Raw genomic sequence first — 22,741 nt, 5'->3', positions numbered from 1 at the left:
TGAGACCAAACTGTTGCCATCCTACCATTTGTATCATTTTTCAGCAGCATAACTGGCATAAGTGCCCTCTATGGGTGGAACACTGCTTTTTTTTTGCCCTCAAATGAATGGGAGATTTGATACGTCGTGACGTCACGATGAACCAAAGACTATGGGATTTCAAGATAGTTACTCCACTACTCCCCCTGTACCCTTTCGGCTCCTCACAACTCCAAGCCTTTTCCCATGATGTCACAAGCATTTTCCTATAGTGCTACAATACACACAGCTCATTGGCTGTTTGTGTCACTTGACCTGTTAACACTAGACCGCCACTGTGGTCAGTGGGACCGTTTTGATATTTTCAATGCATGTAACTCTATTTCAATAAAAGATATGACCCTGCCTGTCCATGACTTTTCCTAAATATGTGTTTTTTACTATCTATCTACGTTTTAAAGTTGTGTCATGAAAGGCAAGAGAGTAATAATAATTTAATCCTTGGAGCGCCATCGCGGTCACAGAGACCAGTGCAGTTTGTGAATGGAGAGTGTAGCCTATAGCGCAGCCAGTGCACTTGTCGCCGCATGTCAGAGCAGCAGCATGTCTCTCTCTATCTCCCTCTGTCTGTCTGCACGGAGCGTCCCTCTCGTTCTCTCCCTCTCTCCGCTGCCGATATCCCCCTCTCTCTCTCCCACTTTCCCCGTGCGGATCCCTCTCTCTCTCTCTCTCTCTCTCACTCACTCTGCTGCTTGTACGGAGCCGATCTCTCTCTCTCTCTCTCTCCCCCTCTGCCTGCAGCGCACGGAACCTTTCCCCTCTCTCTCGTCCTTTCTTTCTCTGTCGTTGCAACACAAGTATAGTCAAGCGTCTGACGTTATTTGGTCTCTCAGATGCAAATCTGATGTAGCCTAGATATGATTTTGTCCAGAATTCCATATATATTAGGTTGAGAGACAACAGAGAATGCCTAACAGCCTAAAATGTATTTTCCTGCTTCACTTTCGACGGGGAGGACTCAGAGAAGGCATGGTGAAGTGACACTCACCTCGCTCCGCTCCTGCAGCCTCACTGACGCTGTGCCCCTGTCTGTGAAAAGCGTCCTGTCCAGTCGCACCTTCGCAAACAGATGCGGGATTCCCGCAATCCTGTACCCAATCTCAGACACTGATTGAGCAGAAAAATCGCACACCAGCTATTTCTGTCTGTGTTTGTTTGTTGTTGCTCCGTGAGGGTTACAGAGCGTCCCATGCAGGAGGCTGTTTCGCCAGCCGGGGGCCGCGAGGAGGGAGGGAGAGAACGCTCTGCGCTCGAGAGGAAAACTTTTGCACAACTTTTGACAAGAATCATGGAAAAGGGAGAAACGAAAATTAAAAACGGATTTCATGGCGCGGTATATGGCAAGTTGGACGAGGGAATGACGTGGAGAAATCTCACATTGTGATTACATGAGTGTGAGAGCGGGGCATTTGTCCTCACTATTGTGCTGTGCTCTTGCGTCACTAGTCTCTTTCAACGTAAGTTACACAAGCCGCCACACACATACATGGGAGAAAAATAATGGCCACTGAATGGCCAAATTGATATAACTTTCAACCATTTTGAGCAACGCTGTTTCCATACAGGCCACCAGCGTTGGCTAGTTGTTGATATTTATAAAGATATTGCAGCTCTCATATAAATTATTTTCGAGGCGGTGGGCAAACTGTAATGGCGTTGATTTCCTTGAAAAAATTCCTGAGCTGAGCACAGCCAAAGAGTATAGTATAGACAAGAGCAGGGGTGCCCAAATTCTTTCCCATGAAGGGCCAAAACTCAATCTGGGTGGAGGGCCGAGGGCCAAAAATAAACGTGGAATTACATTAAAATGTATTGTGTTTTATAGAAAATTAACATTCTAAATCTAAAATAACATTTCAATATAATAATCTACTTTTTATCTATTTGGTAATTGTAATAATTTGCAATTGGTTATATATATTTAAAAAAACATTTGCATTTGTGGGGAGCTTAACACATTCAGTGCCAGCGACGCCATATGGCGTCATTAGAAATTTACCGTAGAGTGCCAGCGACGCCAAATGGCGTCAATAACTCGAATTTTTTTTTTTGACGGGGGGGTGTCCATCTCAGCTTCTTACATCGCCTCTTACAATATCAGAGGTATTGAATGTGTCTAACCTATTTTACAGAACCCTTAGGTGGCGACAGCGCTCTCCAGATGAGAGAACGTGGAGTGAAACACACAGAAGAAGTCATTGGGGGAAAGGAAATCGCATGCATCCGTCCGTATGCAGCGGCTTCATTGAAGCAACGTTTAGCTGTGCCCCTGCAGCAGCCAATCTGCTATCACAATTGAGCACCTCGGTGTCCGCTGCAACAGCCTCCGTGTCCGCTGCAACACCCATTTGCATGATCAGCCGTGGATTTGTTATTATTCTCAACTTGAAGCATGGGAGCTGGTACACGCGGCTGTAAAAAAGCAGGATCTAGCGGACTTTTTCAGTGCTGAGCACAGGCAGAGAAAACAGCAGAGCAGAGAGACACTCCTCCCACAACGGGGGGGGGGGAGGAGGAGGGGGGGAGGAGGAGGGGGGGAGGTGGGCACGCAGAGCCAAGTACACAACACAGACCCAGACAGCAGGACAGGGTTGGCAAACGCAAGCCAGAATATCCGATGCCCACCAGCAGCAAAAGATCAGCAAGAAGCTGCAACCAGCAGCGCATGCAGGCGCCAGCGCTGCTGGTTTCAGCTAAAAATATTATTCTTCCAAACAAAATTCCCTTGCCTTCACTGTTTTATTGAAGGAAATTATTTTTGAGGTGTGACTACATCAGAAAATTAGCTTCAGAGTCAGTGATGTGCTTGAAATGTTTAATTTCACAAAAGGCTCATTATCTCAGCTCGTAGAAAAAAAGCTCTGTTTTTCGTTCAATCAAGCTATCTTCTCCGGCTCATAACTAAAGAACGGAAAATGGGATCAATAAACTTTTTTTTGCAGGTGATAGAAGAGAGTCTCATCGTTATTTGTGCGTGTTCAGTGTTTACATAGTAATTATTAAAGAAATTATATGACTGTTTTAAAATGCATTGCGGCCTATGTGGCACAGCAAGCAACCTTTTGCCCAAGGGCCGTGGCACTCAAAGTGTTAAACATTTCATCAGTAAACACCCAGTTAAAAACAGTTGTATTTTCCACCTTTGTAATCAAGAGAGAAATTTTACTTAATTCACAACTTGAAAAATCCTCAAGGTACTTTGAAAATCAGCTTTATTGTCCATCTTTTGTAAACAATTTGCCATGACAACTTGCAGGGATGCAATCTCAGGAGTGAACACAGTGGCCCCTATCGTTGCATCAGCCTGTAAACTGGGCTGAGCGCCCAGCGCAGCGCAGATCAGTGGGCGTGGACCAGCGCATTTGATATTTTGGTATCGGCGCTACACGCAGCATTAAAGTCCCTGGAAACCAAAATCCACAAAAACGTTCTATGTTATTTAGGGTCTTATGTTAGTAATTGTGTGTCTCAGAAATTATTATACATTACTTTCAACCCAAAGCCTTAAAATCGACACTTTTCTACAAGATTCTACAAGGTACTTCCTCATTGAAAAGAGCAGTGCGCGAGGTGCTAAAATGCAGGAGCTTATGACATCATAAGCTCTATATAACCTTTGTACACGCGCAACCCGCAGTCCCGCACATTCTGCCTCCATCTCTCTTCAGAGTTCTAGTGGTCCCACACCTTTTTGCAGCTAGCTAACTATGCATTGCGTCAACACAAAGGCTCTTTTAAGAACCAACATCTATCTATCTATCTATCTATCTATCTATCTATCTATCTATCTATCTATCTATCTATCTGTCTATCTGCGAGTTTATCGCTTACTCGTCGGCGGTGTGTAGGAACCTTGAGAGGGAGAGCTCTCTGCTCTCTGCTCTGCGCTGCTGTGTGTGTGTCAGTGTGTGTGTGCGCGCGTGCAGACAGATAGACAGATGACCGTCAGTCAGTACGCTATGCGCGGAGCAACGCGCGAACACACACACACACACACACACACACACACACACACACACACACACACACACAAACCATCTCTCTCTCTCTTTCTCTCTCTTTCGGAGGAGAGGAGACGGTCTCTCCTCTCCTCCGAGAGAGAGAGAGACAGAGAGAAATTTCCCTGCTGCAGACGGGACACGCCCACACAGTCCGCAGGAGAAAATACTAGGGGTGGGAGAAAAAATCGATTCACCTAAGTATCGCGATTTTTAATGTCACGATTTTTTGGATCGATCTTTTATTCCAGAATCGATAATCGCAAATTAAAAAAAAAAAAAAAAAAAAATTTTTTTTTTTTTTTTTTTTTTTTGGTGCTTGCAGTCAGGCCACTCACTGAACAGCAGGCTAGGCGCCGCCTACTGGTTTACTAGTGGTTTTATTACTTTATTAGTTAGTCTGAAGTAATAATTACACTTCAGGGTTAAAGTGGGTGCATCTCATTGTAAAATTGGACTTCAAACGGCCCAAATCTGGCTTCAAACGGCCCAAATTTCACGCGCGTTGGCCCATATCGGCCTGGCCTGCTTGGTATCTAATGCCCGGCCTGAATTATGATCCCAGTCCGCCCCTGTTTTTAACTATATCGCCCAGCCCTACTCATGATATATAATATACAGTCTCTAGTGTATGATTCAACTTTTCCCATGTTCTAATCTAGTGTAAAAAAGCAAACAAACTGAAAAAATAAAAGAAAAAAATAAACAAAAATCGCAATAAATCGTAATATCGAATCGCAATAATCGTAGAATCGCAATAATCGTGAATCGCAATATATATCGAATCGGCACCAAAGTATCGTGATAGTATCGAATCGGGAGATAAGTGAATCGGCACAGCCCTAGAAAATACACTCTAAAAAATAATTGATTCTCATGACTTTTGCCATGACTGTCAAACCTAAATTTATATACTTTGCGACGTTCATCATCGTTCAAATTTGGCTGGTGGCTTATTAACATAGGCTCCTGTGATGTGATGAACTCAAAATGCTAAATAATAATAAAATATTTCTGGTTTCCAGGGACTTTAAGCATTACAACCACGCCTTTTAAGCGTAAAATTATGCACTCTGCTCATTGTTAAGTGCAGTAAACGAATCACATGCTTCACTTTTCAGCTCCAATTCCACGGAGCGATCCAGTCCGGCTTCAGAAAAGCTGAGGGCTCTGATCTCCCCCCCCCCCCCTTTTATCCCCTCTGTCTGTCTGGCTATTATGCCATATTATTCTCAAACCAATCTAACTGCAGTTTAAATACTGCAAGCATGTAAATATGCTACACTATAGCAAGATCAAAGTGAAAAGAATGTTCTAAACGCATCAGCTAGAAAAATATAGCCTATCCCTATATGATGAGATTAATTAGATTGGTGAAAGTTTGTCCAGAATTATATGTTTTCTCTCCCCTGCTGCACAGGTAGGATGATGCACATAAATATAGCCTACATTATGTAAAGTCATTGCAGAAATGTGTTTTTATTGTAAAACTAAATGTGAAGTAGGGCCAATTTATTGGAGCAGACATCACAGTATAGCACATGACAGTAGAAGCGTGTTACGCTGTCACTTATCTAAATCACGTTAAATCGACGAGGGAAATATATAGGCCCAGGATGACATATATGTTTCACATAGGGTTGTGTTTGGATTTCGCGATTTTATTTTGTCCAATATTGAAATGTTCTACATTCTCAAATACACTGCTAACGCCTGCGCTAGGACGCGTCATCAGTGATGTTATCTGGGGTCGTAAGGTGTTTCGGGTCTGTCAACATCATACACCTTCGCCCAGTAGACCCAGCCGAGGCCAATTAAGACCCCGACTCGCGTCCCAGAAGCCGCTCACGGATCAGCCTTACTACTCTGTCTGCAACGTTGCCCGCGGGAGGGGTAAAAGAGAACCCAATCCGCTGCAATAGAGCTAGTATTGGCCCTTCGGTGCATGGAGGATCTAGGCTCTGTGGGTTACTCCCGGCCGTGCTCCTCCTTCGTCTCACCAGACCCTCCCGGGGTAAAGGCAATCCAGAGGCTGAGAGGATACCTCAAGGACGCCTCAAGAGGGCCTGTGCGCTGCACGTCATTTACCTGCGTCGAGCACCTCGCTCTAGCCTGAAGGACCCCAGGCCGCGCCGATCTTGCGCAGATTTTCAGGAGGCTAATCCGTAGCGTTTGTGGATTTCTCCCTCACGAGAGAGCCAAGATGGGGTGCTAATCCCATCCCGTACCGGTTGCCGTCTCTCCGGCCGTCAACTGTCTCTCCAGCTTGTCACCAAACTATACTTGGTTGTCACCTAGTCTTTCCTAAGTGTCACTGGCCAGAGGCAAGCCAGGGTTCTACATTCTCAAATACACTGCTACCGCCTGCGCTAGGACGCGTCATCAGTGATGTTATCTGGGGTCGTAAGGTGTTTCGGGTCTGTCAACATCATACACCCTCGCCCAGTAGACCCAGCCGAGGCCAATTAAGACCCCGACTCGCGTCCCAGAAGCCGCTCACGGATCAGCCTTACTACTCTGTCTGCAACGTTGCCCGCGGGAGGGGTAAAAGAGAACCCAATCCACTGCAATAGAGCTAGTGCTACGCCGCAGTATTGGCCCTTCGGTGCATGGAGGATCTAGGCTCTGTGGGTTACTCCCGGCCGTGCTCCTCCTTCGTCTCACCAGACCCTCCCGGGGTAAAGGCAATATACAATATCATGTTGTGGGAACGTTACACATTATTTAGATCTATTTCGATGTACCTTTCTATCTATTTAGGCTAATTTCAATGCGATTTATTATCGAAATGGATTAGCCCAATGCATGCTGGGAGATTTCACATGTCTGGCTGTTGCAGGGAAGCCGCAGTGAATGTTTGCCCAGAATCATCTCGTTTTCACTCGCCTTCACTGCACAGGTAGGATGATGCAATAGCCTCTGAATGTGGGCTCAAAACTGTCATGTTAGAAAAAACTGTCATGTTGTTAAAATATGTACGGTAGAACAACTTATCTTTTCTGAGAGAGAGAGAGAACCGGCAAACTTTTTTTCAAGCAGTCCGTATTGTGCCTGTCAGACTGATGAGTAAGAGAGAGGGAGTGACACAGAGAGAAGGGACAGAGGAGGCTCCGCGCAACCAGCGCACTGAATAGGCCTGGTTTTCAAAAGCGCAAAGCGCTAAATTTACGCCAGGTGGGAAGATATCATTAGGCCGGTATTTAAGGCCGAAATACCCATTCTCGCCCATTCTGGGACTAAGCCACGCCCAGTTCGCCTAAAGCGCATTTGGCAGCCTAAAGCCATGTTGATATCTTCCCGAGGCAGGCGTAAGGCACGTTTTTTTGCGTGGAAGGCCAGTTTTTGCTCCGAAGGCCTGTGGGAGAATAGGGCCCAGTATATCTGCAGCCACATTCAGACACTGTTTCACAAAGTCACCACATGAAAAAGCGTGTCCACCCTTTGCAATCAGTGCAGATATCTGATAACTTGCCCGAGTTGCATTCTGGATAAAAAAATCGTTTTTTTTTTTTGTTTTGTTTTCCAAAATCCGTGGCGGGCCAAAACAAACAGAGCGGGCCCCAAATTGGGCACGACTGGACAAGAGGATACGTCATTTCTTGGTTTTTCCCATAGGTTTTTCAAATCACCGTTTTGTTACATATCTGGGGGGTTAGTCCCCCTTTAAATAAAGACATTACCATTTGGGCGCTTGCTTTATTTTGTATGTTACATACTGTACGTATTGGCCAAGTATATTAACATTTACGGGCGAAGAGATTTCAGGAAGTGAAAGCAGTCAGGGCGACCAGAGCGGTTTAGTCGGAGAGTTGCGTCAGCGGAGGTCAAAAATGATTAACCATGTAGCCAAATGACTAGCCAGGAAGGGGGCTTGCGCTACGTTTGGATGCATAAATAAAGCTGATCATGTGCGATCATACGTTGGTGCACTGGCTGCACGTGCAACCCCTAGTGGCCAGATGATTTTTTTTTTTTTTTTTTTTTTTTACCTTTTATTTATACAGGGCGAGTCTCACTGAGAGCAATGCTCTCTTTTTCTTTTTTTTGCCCTGTTCTGAATGTGTTGTCATATCCTACTATAGCATTCAGTGTCTCCTATACAGTTATCTATTTGTGGAGGTACAACACAAGTCGTAGATGAATATAAATATCTGGGGACAGTAATCGATAGAAAATTGACATGGGATTCAAACACAGGTGTCATCTACAGGAAGGGATTACAACGACTCTACTTCCTACGGAAGCTTCGACAGTTCGGAGTGGACAAAGATATAATGATTCTTTTCTATCGCTCATTTATAGAGAGTATCCTCAGTTTTTGTTTTATTGCTTGGTTTTTCTCATTGTCAATCGCTAACAAGAACAAACTAAATAAGATTGTTAATATGTCTAGCAAGATTGTAGGCCAACAACAACTTAGCATGACGCGGCTCTGTGAGTCTCGTGTAATAAGGAAGGGGAGGGCAATCCTTAGTGACACATCACACCCTCTCAGCGCTGAATATAAACTGTTGCCATCAGGACGGAGGTACAGGGTACCGCCTTTGCGGACCTCCCGTGCCCAGAGATCTTTCATACCATCCAGTATTGGTCTGCTTAATAAGCTCTGAACACATGAGCTCTTGTAATTTATTTATTTACCTTTTTTTCCACTGGGGTGGGGTTGGTGTGAAGCACTTTGTGATCATATACGTTGTTATTGTTTGATGTATTGTCGTGGCATTGTGTTGTACTGTATTGTATCTTGTTTGTACTGTATTGTCTTGTCTTTTGCTGTGTTTTGTCTGACTGCTACAGATGCAGGACAACTTTCCGAAAGGACAATAAATACTACTACTACTACTACTACTACTACTACTACTACTACTACTACACAAGAGATTTTGAGCACCACAAATAGATTTTGACTGCCACATATTAATTTCAAGTAGTTGACTGCAAACACCTGCTTTAGGAGCCCACTAGATGAGTTGAGTTTGAGGTTTGAGTTTGAGTTTAATCATTATGGCTTGCAATACATGATTGAATTATGCAGAATGTACACTCGGAAAAAAAAATACACATACATTATGCATTATTAAAACAAACCCCAACATCAAAAATACAATCAACCGTACAGCCCATTAAAAAGCCTGACGCCACAAGAGATGGTGGAGTTTCTCAGTCTATTTGTTCTGGTTTTTGGCAAAGACAACTGATTGCCTCTGCGCAGAACACGGCCAGTCCTTTCTTCCTTACTAGGAGGGAGGATGTGGTGGAGCGGGTGGTTAGGATGGTGCTCTGAGGCCCACCAGTGGGCCACGGTTCAGTGGTTGGGAAACACTATCATGCAGATAGAATAGGCTATATAAGGAGACAATTATTTTTTCATCACTGTAAAGCCACAGCATAGTGAAGAGGATATTAATGTGATGTGTGTAGTTCTTCATATCTACTAGCCTCTTTATTTTGCTCTCAGAGTGCCCCAGATTAATGCATTTTAATACCCCTATCGGAGTAATATTGACTTCTGGGTGGTGCAACCCCTGTTTGGAAGGTCTAGAATCGCCTATGAAGCTGATAATATATTTAAGCAATATAGCATGAGAGCTAGTGTGTTGTGGCAAATATATCCCGCTGATCAGTTGTTATCCCACGAGGCCGCAGGGATATATGCCACAACACACGCTGCTCGAGTGCTATATTGCTTTTATAAAACGGTTTCCAAGTATGATAATATAAATATAATAATAATACTATAAGTCCGACTGGCATGGTATTCTGATAGAGTCAGTTGAAACACTACTGTAAGGGAGGACCTCTAGCAAGAAGATAGACGTGCTTGATTGACGTGCGTGATTGGATCGTTCTGGAGACTGAAGTTGACATTGGCCAATCCTGGCGCTTGCTGAGAAGCTGAGAGCTTTCTGGAAAGCCCGACAGGCAGCTCGAGCGCAGCGCTGCATTCTCAGCGCTTGCTGAGAAGCTGAGTGCTTTCTGCAAAGCCCGACACCAACTAACGTTACGGGGTTAAATGCGAGGTTAAATGCGGGGATAACAGCCTTTTTTTTGCAAAGAAGACATTAGCCCGCATTTATTCTTGTACAAAACATAATTTTCTGCGAAGTATTAGTAAAGTTATAAGCGAAGATCGATTCACAAGGATCTGACAGCTGTCTCCGCCATTTGTTTTTTTTTGAGGTAACCAAAGGCTTTTAGTAAGAGAGTTGCCATGGCAACCAATAACCCATGGCCATGGGTTATTGGAGTGGGTTATTGGATTTATACAATGGCTGTGAACCAATCAGATTGCTTGATTTGAGAGAGCCGTTTTATAAATATATATAATTTTTTAAACGTCTGACCCTTTCAAAGTACATCACAAAGGGTCCATTTTGCTGTAACTTGATGGCCCTGCTTAATCCAGGACCTTACTTCTTGTAACTTTTGTGAGGTAAAAAACTGGTCCATTGGAGTGAATGGAGATGTTATATGGCGCTCTGCTCACAACGAAGATTCTGTCAGGAGGGAAATCTCCAAAACAAAAATCAAAATTGTAAATAAGAGTTATTTTTGATAAACTGAGCAAACAGGGGTGATTTAAATACTTACTTTGACCGACTCATTTTTTTTTCTCAACTTACAAAAGTGCCATATTAACCCTTATCGGTGGTATAGAGCTCAAACAGCTCTCTTGATACCACTGTTGAAACTATGGTGCATTGATATGAATGGTGAACAGACCATTTGACTGAACTACTTTACTAGGTGTACATTATCACTTTTTAATGTACACCCTGCAGCCAATCAGAATCGAGTATTCACCCAGACCATGGTATAAATAACATTAACGTAGACTGCTATACATAAATCACTGACAAAGAGAAACCTAACAGTTATGTTACTCATGCATTAGTCTGACTGCCTGGAAGCAGCTAGCTGCGGGGATAAGCTCTGCCATTGGTCCTGAGACTGCCGACCATTTCAGTCGGCAGCGGAAGGGAAATCCCTTTGCGCTCCCTGCAAGCTCTGCCATTGGCTTCGACCATTTCAGTCGGAGCGGCTCCCTGCGTGTCGCTCAATCGCTCTCAACAACAACGCTACCTAGCAAGCTAGCGTTGCTACACGCTGAAAATGGCAAGTTTTTACGAAGATTTGGATTGTGCAATAAAGCAGGCCTGCTTGGTACTTTCGGTGGATGGTTGTAAAGATAACAGAGCATTTTTTTCCCACTAGACCAGAGTGAGAGTAAGAGCAGCCAGACTCTCTCCTGCACAGGTAAATCACGAAAGGGAGATAGTCTGGCAAGCGACACTACTCATGCATTATAAGTTAATCTTAGAGCCTTGATACTGCTCAAGTCCAAACTGCGAGCCTCCAGTTGCACATCAACATTGCTACGTTATCATTCGAGCCAACAAGCTATCAAAGCCAACCAAAACCTGGTCCAATTTCATAAGTTTAGCAGTACACTCATCCTGTTCTCTTCTTTCCCTTTTAAGCACCGATGACGATGATGACGATGATGATGATGATGATGATGATGATGACGATGTCTGCTGCTAACTTATCTAACAGTTGCTTTTGCTACTAAAAGGTTGAACCAACCTTCCATGCAAGTTATAACAAATGACAGGGAGCAATGAGAGCAATGCCATTGGACCACATTGGACAAACAAATTTGCATATTTTCCCAGCAAGCCTTGTTCCTTCATAACTTTTGACAAGAAAGCAACCAAATTAAATAAGTGGTGGGTAGAAATAATCTTTCTGTTTTTAGTTAAAACAGTTTTGGAACATTTCAATAAATAAAAATAGAGTATGACTCAAAACCCCAAGTACACACATGGTGGGAAGGTGGTATCACATCAGTAGTAGTTGTAGCCTTGAGTGCGTCATGCAGTCAATGTGGAGTAAAAGGCCAATGCAGCCAAAAAATTGTCTTCCTTCGTGGCGATTGCCGGTGGATTTAAATGGGTTAAGCCTAAACCCAAGTCCTAATCCTAAACCTTGTCATGTTTCTGTGGGGAAACATACCTCACACAAAGAGGTGACAACTTGTCTGATACAGTATTTTATAAATTAATGAAAGGAAATAATGATATAATACTGCTATAGTCTCCGGTGACCTACTCACAATCCTCTCCCCAGTACCCCCCCTCCCCTCCCCCTTTTGTTGTGGTTGTGTGTGTCTATTACTCAGTTTATGTACTTGCTGTATATACTGTATCTTTGCCTTTGATGTAAACACGTCACTTTATTGTTCTATGTATCTTGTTTACACAAAATCTTGAAAAATAATGGAAAGAAAACTTGTCATGTTTCTAATCTTAACCCAAAACCCAAGTCCTAATCCTAAACTGTCCTCACCTAAAGGTCCTCAGTCTGAATGTGTGAAACTCAAACAGACTCTCGCAAGGATAGCACACACAAACACACGCGCACGCGCGTGCACGCACACACACACACACACACACAGACAGACACACACACTCTTCATAAAATGATTGACAGCTGGACCGGGGATGGATCACCATGACAACAGAGAGCTGAGTTTTGGCGTCAGTCTCCAGGGGAGCTGAGCTGTGAGCCTGCCCAGGTACAGCACACCTTCCTCGGGGGAGAAGCATGGACACTTCTCCCCTCTCCTCTCCCTTTTTCTTATCCTGACACCTCTTCAATTTTCAACTCCATTCCTCTTCCATTCTCCCTTCCCCTGAATTTCCTCTCATATGCTTCCCTCTCCTCTCCTTTCTTTGCCTCTCCTCTCCCCTCCACTCCCATTCCCCCCTCTCCTCCTCTCCTGCAGTGTTCGCCGTGCCTGACAAAGCTTTGAGTGGCTGCCAGCGGCCCCCGAGAGTCGACTGACTTCCTGCTAAAAATAAGAGCCAAGAGAAGAATCGCAGGGAGCTGCCACAGAGAGAGAGGGGGGGAGAGAGAGAGACCTTTAACCAGCCCTTTATTGGCACAAACCTTTCCAGTTAGAGATCAAAAACAAAACATTTCAAAGAATAAAAATGGGTAAAGTCAAATCACACATACATAAATACAACCCCCACCGCCCTGCACACCCAAATTTCTTTCAACGGCATGCATGGAAACTACCAAAAAATACATAAATAAATACATAAATAAGAGCATTACTTGACTTAACTTTGTCACCTTTTGCCTTCCCTCAAAACTCCAAGAGTAGTGAATCTCGGACTACACTGCATAGAACATTTCCCAATCCCCAGGTTTCCACAAACACAAGCTGGAGGCCATCTTATATGCATACTACATTTTTAAATGAGCTGCTACAAGTCCTCTGACCATGGGTTCTGGATCGACAGACCCCGCCCCTGTTATTGTATTCCTTCTTCTAAGATACTCATTTGACAGTAGCGTGACCTAACAAGAGTGAAGAAGGCTAACCCGTCTGCGTTGTGGAGCACTATACTATATATACTATACACTATTCACTATACTGAAGTGAAGTTAACCCGTGAGCACCCTAACCCACTATACTGAAGTGAAGTTAGGACCACAAATACCTGCTTCACTTAGCACTTCTCCAAAACTGGTGAACCATCGCTGTACTAAAGAAAAACGCTGACTGAGTCTAAGGCATCTCAGCCAAAGATGCTCTAAAGTCTCCTCCTCCTGACAGAAAGGAGACCTCCCTACCCTAACATCTAGATGTGACAAATGTATGTTAGTAGCCACGGCCCCATGCACAATTGTCCTCTGGAGATCCGCGGTGCGTTTCTCTATGGGAGGCTAAAGAGTTCCTGTTCAGAACCTTGACACCAGAGTATGTGAGCGGAGCGGAGCGGGGAGCGGATCTGGGGGATTTTGGCTTGAGTGGTGAGCGGGGACCAGAGCATTACCGGAGCGAAAGTTTGAGCGGCAGCGATCACCCGCTCAGTCCCGCTCCAGTTTCGATCACAACATGTTCGAACCAGAATGCATCGGTGCGTGGCCATGTGCACGGCCACTATTTTCTTGCCAGCTGCTGCGAGACGAGAAGGAAGAGAAATGAACATGCAGCCGACTCTGCTGAGCTCATGTTATTTGTAGTGAGCAATGGCCATTGCCCAGGCGTTTAAATGCAAATTAAAACACCCTGGCCTTTTTATATTTTTTATTCTTTTGAGCAGAGTGGAGCGGTGAGTGCGAGCGGGTGAAATCTGTATCGAGCGGGGAGCGGGGAGCGGAGCGGCCGTGAGCGCTGGAGCGGGTGGAAAGGGCCGCTCCGGGAGCGAGGAGCGGTAATTATCACCGCTCCACTCCGCTCACATGTTCTGCTTGACACTGACGGTATAAAGAGCCTTCGTAGAATCATCAAGGAGGTTCTGCAACTCTAGTGTTTGAAAAGATAGAAGTGCTCCGTTCTCCTCCTGCCCTTCCACTGCAGCAGAGACAGTCAGCAGTGGAAAGTACACCTCTGGCTGACTCCCTCCCAGTGGCCTCCCTGAAACATCATTCTTTTCCGATCAGTCTAGTCCATCCACCTTGAGGAGAAGAAGGTGCTGATCCCATGTTAGCCCATGTTCCTCACTTTACATATCAGACACGCCACTTAAGTCCACACCTGCTCTTTCTGGTCCCTTCCAAAATCTCGACACAATCAGAGTCACAGCTGCAAGGTCTGCATAAAAATCCATCAAGTCGGCAGCTTCTGCATTTTCGATTGATCGGTTGTTACGGCTCCACTAAGCTTCAGATGCATCATTCTCTTCTGGCCCTTACTTTACGGCTCCACTAAGCTTCAGATGCATCATTCTCTTCTGGCCCTTACTTTACGGCTCCACTAAGCTTCAGATGCATCATTCTGGCCCTTCCTTTACAGCTCCACTAAGCTTCAGATGCATCATTCTCTTCTGGCCCTTACCTTACGGCTCCACTAAGCTTCAGATGCATCATTGTCTTCTGGCCCTTACTTTACGGCTCCACTAAGCTTCAGATGCATCATTGTCTTCTGGCCCTTCCTTTACAGCTCCACTAAGCTTCAGATGCATCATTGTCTTCTGGCCCTTACTTTACGGCTCCACTAAGCTTCAGATGCATCATTCTCTTCTGGCTGTTACTTTACGGCTCCACTAAGCTTCAGATGCATCATTCTCTTCTGGCCCTTACTTTACAGCTCCACTAAGCTTCAGATGCATCATTCTCTTCTGGCCCTTACTTTACGGCTCCACTAAGCTTCAGATGCATCATTCTGGCCCTTCCTTTACAGCTCCACTAAGCTTCAGATGCATCATTCTCTTCTGGCCCTTACTTTACGGCTCCACTAAGCTTCAGATGCATCATTCTCTTCTCGCCCTTACTTTACGGCTCCACTAAGCTTCAGATGCATCATTCTCTTCTGGCCCTTACTTCACGTTCCAATTAAAGAAGAAAGACATTGGGCCATCAGAGCACTCTTTGCAAACCAAAGGCCCTTACTCACCAAGTTTCTGTTATTGCTGTTACTGTATCACCCCCATTTATTATTTCATCCTAAATTGTAGCAATTTATTTTTCTAGATTCTCTATTTTCTCTATACAGTAGCTGACACCTGTATGCCAGTGTATTGCTGACAAAGAAAATCTAATTTGTACTTTCCCTATCTCCTACCACAGGAAGATCTTCAAAGTCCTTCTTTCTTAACAATTTATTCTAAAAGTCTGAGAGAGAGAAATGACAGAAGCCCTTGTCATGTGCTAACCTAACATCACTACCAGAGAGCTATGTCAAGCTGTTTGATTGTATCATTAATTTCTGAAAAAGTCGACAACACTCCTGGGTTACAATATACTGTATTACTAAATATAGTACAGTATAAGACAGGGGCACTCAATTAAAATTCATAGAGGTCCAGTTAGAGAAAATGTCCTCAAGCGAAGGTCCGGAACATTGTAACGTAGCTTGCGTTATGATTCAGTGCCATTGAACTTAGGCTACTTCAATGATTGCAGTAGCCTAAAGGGCTCATTATACTCGAGCAAGCTCCGTGGGGTGGAGCTCCGCGAGTCTCCGCGAGTCACCGTGCGGACCTTGCGCTGGGGCAGATGCTTTTATACTCAGAAGTGATCAGTACTGAGTGGGGTTGATTACAGTAATAGTGGTTTTCTTTCAGTCCTTGGTGTTTTGCAGTGGGTCCTGCTGCAGTCCGTGTGTGTGTGTGTGTGTGTGTGTGTGTATGTATGTAGGTGCGCTTGTTGTAATTGACGCTGCGTCCCAAGCGGATGGGGTCAGGCATATTGAAACACACCACCCCTTTGGGAAACGAGAGTGAAACTCATCCATCGTCCCCGAGAGTGAAAAGCGTCCTTTCCGTTCCATGACTGACGCTGAATAAACGGTGACCCAGCGTGCTCGCGCACGTGGTAAAAACACAACATGGTGTCAGAAGTGGGATTTGTCCTTGTGTGTGTGGCATATCTTTGACAACCGTTGGTCCGATCTACTTCACACTTGGCGGGGGTATTCCTGCCCAAGGACTAATCCAACTAATTGATTAATCGCTTGAACTAGTGACTATTATTCGACTAAGAAAATCTTTGGTTGAGGGCAGCCCTAGTCACGTCCACAGTATGGCACCTACTGTACCATTATGTTTAGTCCAAGAAAACAAAGACAATAGATAAAAATAAAAATAAAGGAAACGGGGGAAATAGAGGAAGAGCCAGGGGAAAAGAAGAAGACAGACAGAGTTAAATACAAAGATAGAGAGATGAAGAGGAAAGGCGGAAGGAGAGTAGAAAGTTTGGGAGCCCGCGGCCGCTACCTGACGGGGCTCCGCTCATCATGACGGAGTACGGACGCTCAACCTGATCTGCTCTGCACACACCACACAGCAGGACTTACATTCACCCACAGAACGCGACACTGTGTGTGTGTGTGAGACTCGAGAGAGGGAGATAGGGAGAGAGAGAGAAAGAGAGAGGGAGAGAAAGAGAGAAGAATAGGAGCCAGATTATAAATATTTATATGAGCAGACGAGAGGAAAGAGGGAAAGACAGCGGAGTTGCAGGGGAGAAATGGCAGGAGAGAGAGAGAGAGAGAGAGAGAGAGGCTTCAGAGGCAGCGGTAGGCATGTTGGGCTGGTTTTATCTTTCCTGTTCCCTGTGTCTCCCGTTGCCTCTCTCGCCGCCGGAGCGCCGGCTAGCGGGCTTCCAGCTCGCGCTCCCTGCCGATTCGCTTCAGGGAGGTGTGTGTGTGTGTGTGTGTGTGTGTGTGTGTGTGTGTGTGTGTGTGTGTGTGTGTGTGTGTGTGTGTGTGAGCCATGCCCAACCCCCCCATCCCTCCTCCACGTTCTCCCCTTATTTTCCCCCCTCCTCTCTTCTCCTCTCCGCTCCATCTCCATCACTCTCTCAGCAAAAGAGATGAGCACAAAGCCCTGCACACACACACACACACACACACACACACACACACACACACAAGAGGATTCAGCTATTTCTTAGAGTTGGTCCCGGTGCTGTGCCGATGATGATGATGATGATGATGATGACGATAAAGATGGCACTGATGATATCAAACGCTAGCGACAGCGTTCGCTGCTCAAACTATTCACCGAATCAACAGTTTTTCTTTTGCTGTTTTTTTCCCTCCGCTAGGTCACTTCATTCCATTTTCAAACAGATATGAGACGCCGATGATGATAAGACATTTGCTGGCAACTCGGTGAGCAGATAAGATGCTTCCAGTGGAGGCTGCTGATGAAAACAGCTGAGCAGGAGGATAGGAAGCCATTGCTTTTCTGCGTGATAAAAAGGCTATAGCTGAAAATGGCTACTCTTTTCAAGACTGAACAATTGGTCTTTAAAATAACAATCTGTGACATTTTCATAGAAATAAATATCAGTTTTTCTACTCTTTATCGCCGGCTAATATAACATAATACTGAGTCAACTCATATCCAGTAATGAAAGGTTTTACATTGTCTGTTCTAAACCAAAGACTGTATAAACAATATGGACATAGCTACCATGACGTCGCATCGCCCATGGTTTGTGGACTCCTGTTTTGAAGTTTGGCATTTTGGCCGCCGCCATCTTTTGTCTTCTCCTTCTTTACCAGAGTCGCAGCGCCGCCTCTTATTGATCCGTGATCGGCGAGCTGCGCGATCACTGGACAGTCAATCACGCCCCAAATCATAGTCTGCTTTATCACCTATTTTATTCTAAATGGGACCATAACACACCATGCTGTATTGAGGAAGACTTGAAACTATAAACTCATTAGGAAAGTGTTTACTGAGGTAATAAATAAAGTAAGAAGTCGGCTCATTTTCCTATTGACTTCTATGAAATCACAGTTGGTTTTGCAGTTGTAACGGGTGAGTTAGGCTATTTAAAAAAATCATTAATGGGGAAATTAGCTATCGAGACCAAAACCTTTTTTGTATGAGGCTGTAACATGTTTATTATTTTCTGCTTTAAAGTTGGGCACTTTGACATGGGATTTGCCTCACTTTTGCAGCAAGCCTCAAGTGGGCATTCGAGGTTTTTGGCACTTCCGTGTTTATTTTTCCAAGACGGAGGTTGCTGCTTGTTCTAAACAGCCACAGTTTGTTTGAAATAAAGAGAAGAAGAGCTGGCTAGTTAGCATGAGCAGCGATAGCCACCATGGCTGAATAGTCTCAAACTGCCTCAACAGAAAATACAAGCTCCGCCCACACTGTTTGATTGACAGATGATCTCTGAGAAGAGCAGTGCAAAAACACCACAGTGATAAGTGCTTAGAGCCAGAGCTGTCGCCAAAATTATAACAAGAAAAACAAAACAGGAAGTCATGATTTGCACCTTAAGGTCTTCTATTTGGCCAGTCGTCCCTAGATTTTTTTTTTTTTTTTTTACCAAAGGATGAACTTTGCACACGCTCCCTGCCCTGACTACTGGTTTGTCTCAATGTTTTTTCCTCTGCTGTTTCCAGATAGATAGAGGGATATCCCCCACGGCTGCTGTCAACACTACACTGCACAGATATGAACCTGGGATCCCATCTCTGACGCCATCTGTCAAAGTTGAGTATAACACAAACCAGACTCATGCCACACCACATAGCACTTAAGGTAAAAAGGTAAAAACCGAGCTGATAACATAGACAACGAATAAAAGAGGCGTTTGTAACGAGCAGCTGAATGCAGACTGCTTCTTCAAACTTAGAAGACTCCTTCCCCTTTGAATGTTTCCATACACAACTTTCAGCACAGGACGCAAAGTGAGTAAATTTAGCCTTGCACCAGACCCAGGCTTATTAATAGATCGTCACAAGGGGACCCAGATAGAGAACAGGCCCCTGACCCGCTCTGCATCCCGCGGAGGAATTTAGTGTAAAATGCTGACCTAGCCAGTCGTTGAACTTCTTGACCTCGGAGGGCAGGCCCAGCTCGGTGAAGTCCCCGGCGTGGATGAACACATCGCCGTAGGGCATCTGGATGGCGTCGGTGCGGGAGTGTGTGTCCGAGACGCACACGAAGCGTGTGTAGCCCGGCGGCTTGGGCGTGTCGTGGGGCATGGGGTCCACCCTGGAGCAGAGGGGAGAGAGGGAAGGCATGGGGAATTGAGAAAGACTCAGAATGACAATCTTCAGAATCGTCTTTATTGCCAAGTTTACACATTTTGGTTTATTGTTGTTTATTATTGTTTATTGTTTAAAAGGATCCCCATTAGTCTTCACTTTAGTGGAGACTACTCTTCCTGGGGTCCACATCAACATACAATCATCCAGGGATCGCGGAACCGCCCGGGCCACCCGGGCCGCGGCCCGGGTACTTTTCAGTTCCCAAAAAAAAAAAAAAAAATTTTTTTTTTTTTTTTTTTTTTTTAGATTTTTTTTTTTTTTTTTTTACAATTAAACCTCATTTACTTATTACACTCGACTGGTTGTTTTTCAGATGTGATGTGAATCTAAAGTGAACTAAACAAGTCAGATCCACTATAAATGTTTTTCAGTAGATGCTGTGATGTAGCCACAAGAAAGGTGCAATATTAATGTTTTTCAGGAGATGGCGATGTTGCTAGCTATAGGTTCTAAACAAGAAATGTGGTTCAAATGTTTACAGTAGTTTTCCTTTCTTGCTGCACTACAATGTTACAATGCTGTGAGACAGGCCCGGCGTTGGAGGGGGGCCTGACCGGGCCGGGCCCCCCCATTCCCTAAACTGGCCCCCCCATTCAATTTTTTTTTTTTTTTTTTGTGTGTGCTAAAAACGTTTTTCCGTTTTTCTGTTTTAAAGTTTAAAACGGAATCTGGCTGTCATTAGGCATTGATTAACTGAATGCTATTGCTAACTGTTACTTTGAACCTCCATTTGCAATGATTCTGGCTGGATATTAATTAACTATTGTAAATTTGTCACAATGAATGCAATTTGTGCACAATGTGTAAATACATTTAATATTAATTGTTTAGGCCTATTTGTAAAGTCACAACACATTAGAGATGTGTGTAGTTCCTCATAGATTTAGCCTCTTCCTTTTGCTCTCAAATGCACCAGTTTGACGAATTTTACTTTAAAATGTACAAAATCTTCTTCCGGGGGAGAATCCCCCCGGACCCCCCTTGGCCCCCCCAAGCTAGGGGCAGGCCCCCTCTGTAATTTGGTTCTGGAGCCGGGCCTGCTGTGAGACGGAGCTAAACACAAAAGATGCAATATTAATAGTTTTTCATGAGATACTCAGTATTTAATATTAATACTAATACTAATAATAGAAAAGGAGAAGATACTGAATAATGACATCACAACAGTATAATCCTAATGTTAATTTAAAATTAAATATTCTTCTAAATATGGATAAAAGTCCAAAAAACATAAAATTTTCTTCGGCGCTGCCGAGATTCGGGGGGGGGCACGCCCCCCCGACGGGGGGACACGCCCCCCCGACACGCCCCCCGGCCCCCCCAAGTTCAGATGCGTTCCGCTATCCCTGCAATCATCCACAAATAACAATTAGTCGCTGTACAAGAGAAGTTGACAGCAGGTCAGTATACATAATACTCAAATAGCAGATCAGTTAATCAATTAATGAAAAAGGGGAGGTCATAAACAGAAGAAGTTGACAGCAGGTCAGATACATAACACTCAAACAGCAGATTAGTTAATCAAATTAATCCAAAACGTGAGGTCATAAACAAAATCACTCAAAGTCACTCAAATAGCAGGTCTGTTAATCAAGGAAGGTTATGTCGGACCTAATCTGAGTTCTTGACTCAAGACAGCTTCTCTTAGCTTATTTTTAAAAGTGAACTTATTAGAGACCACAGTGAGATATGGGGGGAGACAATTCCAAAGTGCCACAGCATGACCGCTTTCCTAAGGGCATTGGTTCTAGATAAAGGCAAGGTGAAACGACTGCCCAAAGCTTGTCTGGTGCTATAGCCATGTCTATCGTGTGTAGGTAGAAGCTGTGAAAACAAAAAACCTGGTTTACGTGAAATGTGGGTAACATCAGTAAAGATTGTTTATAGGATGTCATAAGCTGGGTTTCCATTTGACTGTCTTTATTCGCATTTTGAATTTGCGCATCAAAAAAGGTAATGGAAACGCCCAAATTCGGAGGAAAAATCATCTGGTTCGCAAATAAGTTTTACGCTCACTTGAGGTGGATTTAGACTAATGCGAAAAAGAGTTAATGTGCATAATCTGAAATGGAAACACATTTTTCGAATAAACTGACGTAGCGAGAGTTCAACCCACGTGACTGCCGGTAAATACTTGTTTTTGTTTGTCTTTGTTTGTTTTTGTTTGTCTAGAATCGTGCCTAGTAGGCTATGTAAAATATGAATAAAGTGTCAATAAAGTAAATGAGCTGTGCAGTTTGTGCAGGAATGTGCAAACTATGAAGCATGGAATGTCCACAGTATGGGGTTATATACGACGATGGTTGTTCACATGGGGTCCAGGGAGGAGGTTCTATACGACAATGGTTCTTAACGTGGGGTCCAAGGAGGAAGTTCCAGGGGCTCCCCAGCAAATTGATGAATTGTTCAACTTCACCATTGTTTCATTACAAAAGTGAACAGTTAGAGAATGTAGAAAACAGGCTGTTGTGATCATACTTTCACTGTTTTCTCTCTACCTACAGATAGTCTTGGGATCTGGACCAAATCTAACAATAAACATATTCTCAGGTTTGTGTCCGAGAGGTAAAATCTCATTAAATGGGGATCCAGGCAGGGCCCAAATGTGGACAATACTATGGGTCCTTGATATGAGAAAGGTTGAGAACCACTGGTATAGGATATGGAGACAGAGAAGACACTGGTAAAGGATATGGAGACAGAGAAAACACTGGTATAGGATATGGAGACAGAGAAGACACTGGTAAAGGATATGGAGACAGAGAAGACACTGGTATAGGATATGGAGACAGAGAAGACACTTATAGGATATGGAGACAGAGAAGACACTGGTGTAGGATATGGAGACAGAGAAGACACTGGTATAGGATATGGAGACAGAGAAGACACTGGTATAGGATATGGAGACAGAGAAGACACTGGTGTAGGACATGGAGACAGAGAAGACACTGGTATAGGATATGGAGACAGAGAAGACACTGGTATAGGATATGGAGACAGAGAAGACACTGGTGTAGGACATGGAGACAGAGAAGACACTGGTATAGGATATGGAGACAGAGAAGACACTGGTATAGGATATGGAGACAGAGAAGAGGGGAAAGGAGTTTCAGAGAAAGGGGTCATTGCTTCTGTTGGTGCACTTAACAAACAATACAGAGATCCAGCTGGA

General features: G+C 44.3%; 1 protein-coding gene across 2 annotated transcripts in view; it reads right to left on the bottom strand.

The window, feature by feature from the left end:
- mpped1 (metallophosphoesterase domain containing 1) overlaps window positions 1-22,741 on the bottom strand; it is a gene marked incomplete at both ends in the record, with an annotated part of 437,213 nt that overhangs the window by 190,774 nt on the left and 223,698 nt on the right. For both annotated transcript variants that reach the window (XM_083632217.1, XM_083632216.1), the window contains one exon: window positions 19,332-19,513. In XM_083632217.1, coding sequence (XP_083488343.1) covers window positions 19,332-19,513 — 182 coding nt within the window. The remainder of the gene's footprint in view (window positions 1-19,331; window positions 19,514-22,741) is intronic.

This window comes from Poromitra crassiceps (genome assembly GCF_964638095.1).
Source record: "Poromitra crassiceps genome assembly, chromosome: 2".
Taxonomy (NCBI): Eukaryota; Metazoa; Chordata; class Actinopteri; order Beryciformes; family Melamphaidae; genus Poromitra; species Poromitra crassiceps.
Note: the sequence above shows the minus strand (reverse complement) of the source record. Positions and strands in the feature narration are given on the sequence as shown.